This window comes from Schistocerca serialis, chromosome 8 (assembly GCF_023864345.2).
Source record: "Schistocerca serialis cubense isolate TAMUIC-IGC-003099 chromosome 8, iqSchSeri2.2, whole genome shotgun sequence".
Classification (NCBI taxonomy): domain Eukaryota; kingdom Metazoa; phylum Arthropoda; class Insecta; order Orthoptera; family Acrididae; genus Schistocerca; species Schistocerca serialis.
The window spans coordinates 332,213,802-332,226,441 of record NC_064645.1 but is presented as its reverse complement, the minus strand read 5'-3'; the positions used below and the strand labels follow the sequence as shown (position 1 = coordinate 332,226,441).

At 38.0% G+C, this 12,640-nt stretch overlaps 1 protein-coding gene across 1 annotated transcript in view; it reads left to right on the top strand.

Moving 5' to 3' along the window:
- The window catches only part of LOC126416065 (leucine-rich PPR motif-containing protein, mitochondrial), a 190,843-nt gene that overhangs the window by 137,415 nt on the left and 40,788 nt on the right, over nucleotides 1–12,640 (top strand). The window contains exon 16 of the mRNA XM_050083541.1: nucleotides 1,263–1,545. Coding sequence (XP_049939498.1) covers nucleotides 1,263–1,545 — 283 coding nt within the window. The remainder of the gene's footprint in view (nucleotides 1–1,262; nucleotides 1,546–12,640) is intronic.

Sequence of the window (12,640 nt, the reverse complement as noted above, 5' to 3'; positions counted from 1 at the left end):
AATGTCTACTGTTCGTTGCTACTGTTCTTGAAAGTAAGCCTTGGCTGCAATCCTATCATCCCTGCAGACTCCTTTCTGCCTATTTTGTTCTTCCAATTTGTGCTGTCATGATAGCTCCTTACATCTTCGAACCTTCTTTTCCAATCAGAAACATATTGCCCCTGGTTAATTCCATGGACTAATGTTTGGGAGAAACAGGATTGAGATCCTTGTCTTTCCATGTGGTCTTCGGTTTTTCTTACTCACCTTGAGTGAGTGTCAGGATCCATCATTTGAAAAGTCCATGGATGGTTTCCTGGTCCATCATTGTTCAGTCAAATTTTGTGATCCACTTGTAAACTTGTTGTCAATGAACTTAAAACTCTAATCTCCTTTCCTTTCTTTAAACAAATGTATATTTGTCTCTTTGTCCTGATAGGTAACTGCTGCTTATACATTTTGGATTACAATTATAAAAGAAAACACAACTCCTGAGAACAGTTTTTTCACAAACTAATGTATTTCACAAAATAAAATTCAAATGACAAATAATGCATGAGCTCTTAGTTTAAAATCATCTGATCTGGTTCTTTACTCTTTATTGATATCTCCAGAGGAGCTGCAGATATTTAAATTAGATGTTTTTATTTTTCTACAAATAATTGATGATAATTTCTTTTTCTAATGATAAATAATCATTCAACAATGTGTAGACAATTTAAGTGTTGAACATTGCAGCTTTGCTTTAAAACTTTCCTTTGTCATCAGAGTATATGCACACATGTGCATAAAAACCTTCCTAGTAGACTAAAACTACATGCAGGAATGAGATGAAAGACTGGACTCTAGTTGACACTCACATAGTAATACAGTTTTAATCTGTTGAGTAATAGTTGAATTCTGTAACTGTTTGTAGAGTTTCATCAGACATAAGAAATTAAATCAGCAGTATACTTATTACTTATTTTAAAGATGAAACAGCAGCTAACACTCAAGTAGAGCGGGATGACACTTTCGAATATAGGCATTCTGTAGCATTTATGTAATTCCATTGATCATTTATCTGCTGATGAATAATTGTGTTTATTGGTGTCTTTTTTCTGACTACTTTGCCCAGATTGTAATGCTGGATATCCATCTTTAGCATAGGGGATTCCTTATCTTTCCAAAAGGCTATATTCTTTAACTTTTCTTCTCATGTCTTTGAGTTTATCATCATAGTAAAATGACAAATCTTCAGGCTGCAATCTACCAGCTGAATGATTTAAAAATCATTGTTACAGGTAATAATGAAGATGTGGACAAAGCTCTTGGACTTTGGACAAGGATGCAAGAAGAGGATGTGCAGCCAACTGATAAATTCCTGTTCACACTGGGTACATTCCTAGAACAGAAAGGAAGAACTGCCCCTTTTGTAATTCCACAGATTTCTCAGGAAACAAAAACAAAGACACGTGAAGTGCAATATGTAGATAAGGTCCCAGCAACTGAGCAAATCTTGCTAAAGGAATTTCGAAAAGCCCTAAATAATGATGATTTAGACAAAGCCCTAGAAATAAAAAGAAGGTTAGTATAGGAAAACCTTTTATCTTTCTTTAGTAATACTCACAAATCAAAGTAAAATTTTCAGCAGAATTTTGCATTGACTGATTTGAGATTTGCATATATTATCATTCTCAATTATTTGAGTGTATGGAAGGTTGTGTACATTCAGTTTTGGTTTTTAAAATTTTCTGAACCCAACATTTTTATTTTTGTGTCATCTGTAGCAAGGGGTACAAAATAGTGTGTCTTTTACCTTTTTGGTCATTTACTCATTTCCTACCAGAGCAAGAAAACTTTGCTCCTAAATCAGACTGGCCTCAAAATCTGTGTTTACTGTCCATGAGGTCTATTGGGTGCAGGGTGCAGCAGCTATGTATACAACATGATCACGGTTTTAGTACGAGGGTAATCCCAAAAGTAAGGTCTCCTATTTTTTACAAGTACATAGACCTGTTTATTTCTACAATGGTTTACATCAGTTTACAGCTTCAACATTTAGCTATTTTTCGACATAATCACCATTTCTGTTGATGGATTTTTGTAGACACTGTGGCAGTTACAAGAAGTGTAACTAATATCTTAGTACCTGACTTTTACTGATAAGCTAATGGAAGAAACGAAATTTAAAGAAGGTAGGATAATAAGCAAGGAAGAGACCATTGTATGCCAATCAAACTTGGAAAATTTATAATGGACAACTTGGGGTTCTTGCTGGCGTCACACAGCATGGTTCATACATAATATGAACTCCCCTGAAATCAATTTTTTAAGTTATAAATCTTTTTATTGTACCAACTTGTGTAATTTCTTGTCCACTGTTTGAAGGACTACAAGAAACCCTGCCTTTGGATGTTGAATACAAACCTCCGTATATGGACCTACATATTTGTGAAAAAATTTGGTAGCTTCCTTCTTTAAATTAGAATTTGGGTGAAAAGCTTTAATCAACATCATGTTGCCCATCTTGTAATTTGGTGTTGCAGTTTTACAGAAGTGTTCATTTACTCTAATTTGAGAACTTTTCTTCAATTCCTTTTCCACACATTAATGTACATCATTCCTATGTTGGATAGTATCTTTTGGCCTTTTAAATAATTTTAACAGCACTTCTCTGATAAATTTTCTATTTATTAGCTCCATTGGTGAAGACCTGTAGACAAATGAGGCAGCTCGTTTAAAATAACTTGGAACTCTGAAATCATTTGAGCTCATGTAGCACATTTGTCTGAACAATATTGGCAAAATCTAACCTAATTCGTCACCCTTGCTGATGGATTAGCCATCTCATGGTAAAAATTCTTTAATAGTGCCTATAAATTGCGGACAATTTTCCGCAAGTAATCATCTTGGTTTTCCCACAGCTTGGGACAAAAATATGACAGTGGGAAATGGAAATTAAGAAGTAATAAAGGAGTTTACCAAAAAACAGAACAAGTATTAGAAACATTGAGGAAGAGAGGGTTGTATTCTGTGGAAGCCTACAAAGGCTAGATGAAAATAATAATAATAATTGTAATTTTTAACTTTGACATAAACACAAAATCATTGGCGACTTTTATCGGAGAAGTTAAAACAGTCCTGAGGTAAATGGAAATAATGGAGGAAGAAATAGGAGAAAGAGAAAAGTTCAAAATAAAAATAAAAGGTTTTAAGGGTTTGCCAGATGAAAACAAAGAAGATGAAAGGCACAATAGGGGCAGAAGAAAAAAGAAAAAAACATAGGAAGAGAATGGAAACTATTGGAAAGAAAGAAAGGAGAGAAAAAGAAGACATAAGTTATTTCATGTGATCCTTAGCAGGAAAAGAAAAGAAAAAATCTCACATCTACTGTGTAACAGTCTGCTTTCCTTTAGGAAAGACATAGGCTGGTGGGCCGCATACAGTGTGGTCAGAAACAGTCTGAAAAGCTTGTAAGGATGTTGCCAGGTAGGTTGTGCTGAAAGCACAGTGTGTTGTTCTGTTCCTTAGCTAATTATCATTGAAGGTAGACAATCAGACCATTGTGCACACACAGGGTGTATACGGCCCGGGAGATCCAGGAAAAACCCGGGAATTTTTTCATCCAGGAAAAATCCGGGAATTTTTTAGAATTCCGGGATTTTTCATTCTTTTAGATTTCAGTTAACATAAATCAGAGAATAACACCAAAATAAAAGTTTAGTTGCGTAGAAAATGAATAATTTACACAATGCACAGACCAGTTTGCCGACACTGAAAAGTGTCAAAGGCTTTAGGTCGAAGATTGTGCAGTACGTCCGTAACAACTAACGTGCATTCAATGTGCTTGCATCGCAATTGTTTACATTTCTAACAGATCACTGGAAAATATTGCGAATAGTGACTTGAGAAGCGTTACTTTCAAAGTAAATTTCCACGCAAGATGATGTATGTTACGTGTGAGAATGTGCAGTGAATTTCTTAAATCACAGGACGTTATAACTCTCATTCAAAATGTACCAGTAACACTTGAGGATCAGTCATTTGAAAAATTTCAGGCCCAGAAGATAAGTCATTTATGCCACTATTTAAAATTTTACCGCACATTTGTATTTGGTATAACTTAATGTGTAACACACGTTAAAAAAAACCGAGCTTCAAGTTAGTTTTCAGATTTAATGTTGTTCTTTAATAGATAAAAAATTATGCAATCGATGGCAAAAAGTATAATTGACCTTAAAAAAAAGTGAATGTCACAAGTCTCTTCATGCCAGAGCACTTCAACTTTTCTGTAGTATAGAAAAGACGAAGTGTTCTGGCATGCAGAGCAATACCAGTTCGCTTCTTTTCTACTTTTTTGCCGGTGAATTGGATCTTCGTCTCCGAACAGCTCTAATGTTCGCTACTACTTCTTGCTAACTTATCCTATAAATGGACAACAGAAGGCAGCACCAGTCACGCGACAGGTATCGAGACATCCGTACCTTGCTCTCGTACGAAATTAGTCCAGTTTTAGAGCGAAAACCTGTGTCAAGCGCAGCTAGTATATTCCCCGCTCTAAAATGGCTTTCAGTAAGGACAAGTATGTCTTTTACCTCTTCCATTCCTCAATTTTTCTGATTTTATTATTTTTTATTTAAATACAAAAGCTTGTGGTTTAATTGTTGTTAAAGACCTTTAATTACTGTCTTTTGTTTTAGAATAATAAGAGATTTTTTTCCGTAAAATATTGTGTGCATTTTTACAGGCCTTTCTTTTCGGATTTTTGTATTGCTAAATTTTAGCTCCAGTCTTTATTTTAATACTTATTTTCTTAAATTAGGTTTATTTTTCAAATATTTTTTGATCACGAAAGCTATTGTTTGAAATGTATATTTAAACATCTGTGGGAGTTAGCAGTTTAAAATAAATAACGCTATCATATTCATTTGTTTTAAAAACATTTTATTAAAGAAACATTTTCATTATTATTAGACAATACTACAAATAATTTAGAAGGAAGCACCATGTTTAACAACAAATACTGTAATTTAGGAATTGACTTTGGAGAATAACTCACTTGGAGCTGTGTGCGAGAGCATTGATTCGTGCTGTAATAGATTCTCGCTCTATCTGAGCATTTTGAATGGTCCCCTCAAGTTTTGCCTTCTTCTCTTTAAGCTGTCTTATTTCTGCGTCAACAATCTTCCTTTTAGTCAGATGATCCTTTTTCCTGGATGACTTGTCGTTTCGATTTTTGAGGTCTTCAGCATATCGATCTCGTGAGTTTCTTACAGAGTGTTTAAGGGACTTTGTTATAGGCACTCCTTGGACTCCGCCGTGTGTCTTGACGGCGTCGTACACCAGTCTTCTGCTCACCTCTTTGTTCACCGAGAATCCTCGCTCCGCAGCTGCTTGACCGTGCGACAAAGTGAGTGCGATTTCCATTGCCTTCTGAAGCTCGTGGCACGTTGCATTCTGGTTCTTGAGACATTTCATCCAGAACTCATCCAGCCGTTGCTCCTTTTTGTTGGATGTTTCGAATTTTGTTTTGCAGTTCTTCTTTACAACAGAAGCATATTGCACTTCTGCTTTATCGGCTCATACACCGTTCATCCAATTGCTCTCCACCAAAATCTGTAGAAAGGAATGAAATCGTTTGGGACCAGCCTCCCTGCACGCTATTGTGGGATCAAAGCAGCTTACAGCTTTTGTCAACCTAAAGTGTAAGGGAGATTTCTCCATCAACTTCATTCTGGAACTTAGCGATTTCAAGGGCTGTGAGAGACCTGCACTTTCTGAATTCATTCTTGACGGTGAACCCAATCTTGACGTGGTTCACACCCAAAAGATTGGTTTCTTTGTCCAAATTAACTGACGGCGAGATCTTTGTCGGCTGGACAAATCGTGTCATCGTTGTCTCCATTATCTCTGTCAAAGCAGAGTGGAGGAACGGTGCTAGCGGCCAATCGGATTAGAAATCCTTTAGGAAAGGTGTCAAGTCTCCAGCAAGAATCTTGAAAAAGGCAATTTTTGGACCAAGTAGCTTGTCCTTGAGGTGATCCTCCACTACTCTGTAGCTAGCACATTTTGGTTTCTTTTTTTTCTTCCAGTTTAACAACAAATATTCGCAGAAACGGAAGCATTACTAGAACTCGCTCAGCAACTTCCACGTTCTCCAGCCATCGGATCGCACAAAACTTTAAGGGAAACAGTTCCGATTCCATTGTCGAAATATGCAGAGCCCTTCTGGCAGGGATGTCCTTAAAAAGATTGAACAAGGCATGTAAAAACTGAATTATCATCCACTGTGTTTCTTGAATTGCGGACTTGAAGGCGCCGTGAACAACGTAAAGCCCACACTTTCCAATTTCCAGTAAAACGGTGTCTACTCCTTCAATTTCTTTCAAAAAATTTTTAAGTTCCCTTAAGAACGCGAAGTTGACGTTAGGACCGTCAATTGATACTTGTAAAAGTTTTTTCATTGCTTTGCTGGGAATTTGTTTCTTGAAGGACTCGAGTAGCTTAGCTGCTGTCAAAGTGCCTAGAAAAGCCGATGCATAGTAACGGGTGCACACTAGATTTTTTTTTTTTTTTTTTTTTTTTTTTTAATGTCCCAATAACGCACTAAAATGTCCATCTGGATTTTTTTGCACACCTTGTTCAAGGATTCGTCAAAACAAACAACAATCCTTGATGCGTTTATGAGGTCAGATTTAATTTCAGACTCAAAGAAAGGAGCTAGTCCATATTGCACGATATAACCGATTGTGTCCTTTTGTAAATGCTGCTCTTGGCCACTTCACTGTCGGGGAACATTGTGGGGAAAAGCAACACGTCGTTCGCAGAACTACGCAGTGACTTGTGTGAAACGATGCACTCCAAACACTACAGTATTTCTGCCTTTGTTACTGCGTCCTTTATTGCCATTCAATCAATTCCTCTCAGTTTATCCCCGGGTTTTGACATTGCAGTGACCTCCTTCTGCGGAGGCGCAACAATTTCAGTGGCCAACACCACTGTTGTTGACCCAGCTGAATCCGCAGATGTGGTAGTGGATGTATTCACTTGCTGTGCTTCTCATGGCAGCTGCTTTCGCGACGTGCTTCTTGGATTTTGTCATGTGACTTGTAAGAGCCGATCTTCCCATAGTACAGAAGTTAATGAGGGTCCCTGGACATAATCCACATTTAGCACTATAAAGGTCTGTAGGTACTTTCCCCAACCAGTCCTTGAATGCTGGATCTGAAAGCCAGCTATCTTGAAAACCAATCAACATGGCGCAGTCGCAGTGGTTGTTGGTGGGCAACCTTTATTGGAGAAAGGAGAATGATGGATGTAAATAAGGCTGCGCCTCGTTATTATGCATAATGAAATATGACACAATGAGTGTTACCTACCTTGTCAGTTTATAAAATTTTGCCCCGCACGTGCGCAGAACTGAATTCAACAGGTGAGCCGAACACACTGACTACTGACAGACTGTGTGATTTGAAAATCGAACGAGGCACGTTTGACAACACTGTCTCTGCCAAGCAACAATTGGCGTTAATTATGATATTATTAGTAGCACTGCATTTGTTGACCTTTTAAGAAACTATGAATGACAAGACGTATCAACCAGTCTTACTCCAGTTACCTGTTGCAAGTTTCTAGCTAATTTTACAAGTACAGTACAGCACCTCAATTATAAAGACGAAAGATATTAAGGCTGATCGACCAAAGTTCTGAAGGCTTCGCCACCTTTTCGTTCTAGCTTATTCCTTACCATGAAGCTTCTCTCTCTCTCTCTCTCTCTCTCTCTCTCTCTCTACCGGCTGCTATTGGTTGCTTGCTCTCGTCTCCCATCCACGATTTCTAAGTTATGAAGTTTGCCGGTTACGAACGACTTGGCCTCCCAGTTACTTTACAGCTGAGGTGCTCTGCTGTGTGTAAAATTTCTGAAGTGCTTTAGTACTTGGTAGACCTTGTATCGTACATATACGGATTTTAATTTAAAGTCTAGATTCTGTAGCAGCGTACATGTTGATTTACTTGTAGAGGAATGATTTAACCGCTTAATTTTAAAATATGGTTTTACTTGACATCCAGTACATTGATAATGTCGCTTTTTATGTGTCCCTCCGTACCTAGAAACGTAATAAACCTTGTTCAGCTGTTATTGTTGTCTTCACGTTATGTTTTCTTGCTGTTCTTTGACGAACTTGCAAGCCCCCTCTCCATATTTTTCTGCTAATCAAGTCTGCAGTAAAGGAAACACTCTGGATGATAATTCAGTTTGTACATGCCTTGTAAAACCTATTTAAGGATTTCCATTCCAGACTAGATCTGTATATTTGGGCCATTGAATCGGAACGTTTGCCCTTGAAGATTTGCGTGATCTGATGGCTGGAGAACTTTGATGTTGCAGAGTGCGCTCTAGTAACTGCTTCTGTATTTGCCAATGTTTGTTGCAAAGATAGAGCACAAAAAACTCGAAACGTGCTAGCTACACGGTAGTCTATGATCATCTGAAGAACATGCTACTCGGCTCAATAAACTCGTATTTCAAGACTCTTGCTCCAGACTTTTCTTCTTTAATTATTGACCAACTTAAGTAATGTTTTTGTTTACCACTTATTTGCCAGCTATTATTTTCCTGTAATACTGTCTCGACGTTTTTTTTCTCTTTACATATACCAAGTTATATTTTTTGGCATTGAATGTATAAACGGCAATTGTTTTATTTGTATTTAATCACGGTAACAGCGGCTGTATTATTACGGCGTTTCATGGTATTGGGATTTTGAACAGGCACGTAACGATGTTAGCTGCTGAAAGCGATGGCTCATCTTTCGTGTGATCGATTGCTGGCTTGGTCATCTCACCTCGCCTCCTCAGCTTGCAGCGATGTCTCTTCCCACTTCATCCAGTCACTGGATCACTTTGCATTGACCAGCTGATGCCATGGTGACTCCTATTCTGTCCCATCCTTCATTGCCACTCCAGTCCCAGTCAGGCAGAACGCAGAATGCTCTCAAAGATCCCTAGACCTTGTTGTGAGTGCTCGCAGCCTTACGTCAGTGGGTGTTTAAATGTTGTACCGTATATTCAGAGTTTCAAATAAAAACAATGTAAAAGTTGATGCATCACTCTTCGAGAAAACATGACACCGACTACAGCTAAGTATAAACTTCACTTTGTAAAGGTTCTCCTAAATCACTGCAGCTATGATCACGAAATAAAAACTAAATAGTGTTATTGGAAAACGGCTTATGGAAAGTTTAGGGGTTTTATACTTCTGAGCACTTTAGGAAACGAAATCCAGCAAAAAACAACGTGTTTTGGAAAGATCTTTGATTCGCATCAGCATTTGGACTGCATTTTTGCGTAATACGAAAGTATATGTATGAAATACATCAAATACAGCAGTTTAGTTTCCGAAGCATTCTTAGGTTCCTGCCTAATCACGCCCTTCGAGAAAAAACAGCAACACATTGTTAATGCCCAATATTATATGTGAAAGTTCAGCTTTACGTGACGATATAGTGTACTTACATTACTTTAACCCATTAACCTCTCTTCTTCGTATGGTCGTGCTACTTAACAATGGTGCTGCTAGTGGTTGAGAACATAACATGTATTATGCACTGATCGAGGCCCACGAGAAAGACAGGCCACGGTGCATACGTCACGAAGAATGGCCTGAGCTCGCTTGTTCCCTTAACTCAGCGGGCAAAATGCGTATTTAAATCTGTTAACTTGCAACCGGGTTCGTGCATACTAACGAGAATTTCATCTTGTTCTGGAATCTGTTATTAGGAAGCCTTACTGATTACTGTTCGTACAACAAAATTTAAAATAAATTCTCGATAGAAATGGCATAATCGCTCGTTTACAGCATTTAGTCTCTTCTTTGTAACAGTTCTCCTTTCATAGAAGATGTGGTGCCTTTCGCAACTGATAATCATTTTGGTATGATTTTAATTGCCAAATTAAAGCCTGTTAGTAGGCCTACGGACTTCCTATCATTGTAGGACTAATAATAGTGGATTCCAGTAGTCGATGCAATTCTCGTTCATACATACATATTTAGTTACGTAAACCGGTGTAGAAACGCACTTTTCTGAGTTGAGCGAGCTCGGCCTACATTCGTAATGTACGCGCCGTGGCCTGTCTTTCTCGTAGGCCTCAATAACTGCTGTCATTCGCTTACGAGATCACATGACATGAGCTATGACTGGCTGACAAAAGTGCATCGCTCAACGCAATCTCTATTTTAAGGCTTCGGAAGCTACTGTGCTGTAACTTGTGGAATTTGTGTATATACTTTCGCAATACGAAAATAAAATCAGTCCATATTGTCTCGCATCAAACATCTTTCCAAATGCATTGTTTTTCCAGTTTCCTTAAGTGCTGGGATGCCCTCAGCCGGTATAAGACCTTCACTATTCAAAGGACTGATAGGTTTTACAGCCCGAGGGAAAGTATACTGTTGCTTAACACGGACGTATTTTCACCCGCTTTATACGTAATTTCATCCGGGAGAAATTGTATTTTCACCTGCTTTATACGTAATTTCATCCAGGAAAAATCCGGGAATTTTTTTTTTTCTTGTCCACGTAAACACCCTGTTATTACACTGCCAGCCATTAGACGGGCCGAGCAGCTAAAGCTTGTTCTTTATGTTTCTTCTTCTCTGTTAATAGATTTTCTTAGGTTTACCCCCCCCCCCCCCTCCCCCTTCCCATCAAGAAAACACCTTCCAGAAACTGTGAAGTGTGGAAAGCAAGGAAGAAGAAAAGTGATATGCGGTACGTGTGAGAGTAACATCTAGGGGTATACCATGCCAACAAAAACTTCTAAAACAGTATTATCTTCACTCCTCATCACTTCAATAAATAGTAAGGATAAATTTATAAAGAATTTATCTTAAAAAAAATTATTTGATTTTGAGAAAAATGTGAATACACTGGTTTTCATAAATGTAAGTAGTAAATATAGGGACGACTAAAGGGAAAAATATTTGCAAGTCAGTGGATTAATTTGCTTTCACTTCTGATTGTTAATTTCGATAACAAAAACCCCTGTTACTGGTAGTATGGGACAATAATGCTTTTTTCTCATTACTGATAACAATTCCAGTGAGATTAATGATATTTCACTACCAGAATCTAAGTGAATATCAACTTTCATCTCAAAAATATCACACATTGAATGAACACTCATGAGTAGTTGTCTACTGTGTCCTCTGCCAGGGTCTACCATTCAGTTATGTCCTTTAGCCTGGCCCCTGCCCCAGGAAGTCCCACTGTTTGCAAGGACTGATGTGTAAACGACCAGTCAGTTGGCACATTAGGACCGGCATTGTGTACACTTTTCGAATTAAATGTGTGTGCCTCGTTACTCTATCATTACTTCTTTTATCGTTATTTTGTTTCCTTACTTTACCATATTTGCTGGCCATTTTTTTCTCAGAAACTGTGGTAACAAATCATTCAGAGTCATCCACTCTCGATACCATACTTCCTCTCTCACTGGTAACGTAATCTGTGAACTAGAACTCTAACCCTCCACTTGCTAGAGGAGCATTTGGAGCGTTAAAGTTCTGGTTCACAGACGAGTTAACTCGTCATGCCTCACCGCTCTCCAGATACCGAAGAAGGTTTAAACAAAGTCCCTGGGTTTGCCTGAAGCAGTACTGAAGTGTTTACACATCCCATTCTGCCCATCCCTCACAGCTGCAGAGGAGTTACGTGCATATGTCCCTAGGGGAAAAAAAAGTTTTAAGTGTTTATCACACAACATATGTGTCTGTCTGTGTGCAAAAAAAGAAAAAAACTGTTTTTGATATCTTGAACCATTTAAGAAATATGATGATTGATGATTGTTATAATTACACGATTCATGAAGCACAGGAACGAAAATGGGCACATCGCATGGTGCTATCCATTGGATGTAAAAATCAGTACCTTGAGAATGAAATGAGATATCATTGTGCCCTCAGTTTTAAATGAAATTTCGATATCTTATCTGCATTTCATACACACACAGTGTGGTTTTACCTCTGCAGTCCCTTTAAAATTTTATGCAACGTTTACAGAATTTGATGCAGTGCAGTAACTATGGCATGTAACGAAACAAAATTCCACCCTTTATCTTAGGAAGATATTGGACTGTAAGATGTGCAAAAGTCAGATTTTTTCACCTTATAGTTTGCTGAAAATCAAGTGATAAGTGTTTCCTAGCAGCCGTAATGCCGTCTCTCAGAATGGACCACAGCATTCGGCGAGCGATACAGGTATAATAATGCAGCACTTAGCACAGAATATAGAGAGCACATCTGTAGCAGCGAAAGATTAATTAATTGACTTTCCTCTACAGGGTTGTGCAAGTATTTGGATCTTGTTAGGTGTCATTCAGTATATTTCTTATAACTACCCCAACTGTTATAGGGGGTAGTCAGATGAAAATGAGACAGATGGAAGAAAGTAAGTAATCTGTTCATTATTTCAAAAGTAGTTGCCATAACTGGTAATATATTTATCCCACTGTGAGACAAGATGGTCAATGCCTTTATGGAATAATGTTTCCGATTGCCTATGGAACCATGATTGTACCAAAGCATGTTCCTTTTTGTCTGAAACAAATCAGCAGCGACGAACGTCTTTCTTCAGGGCTCCAAAAATAAGGGAATCACATAGGGAGACATCTGGACTGT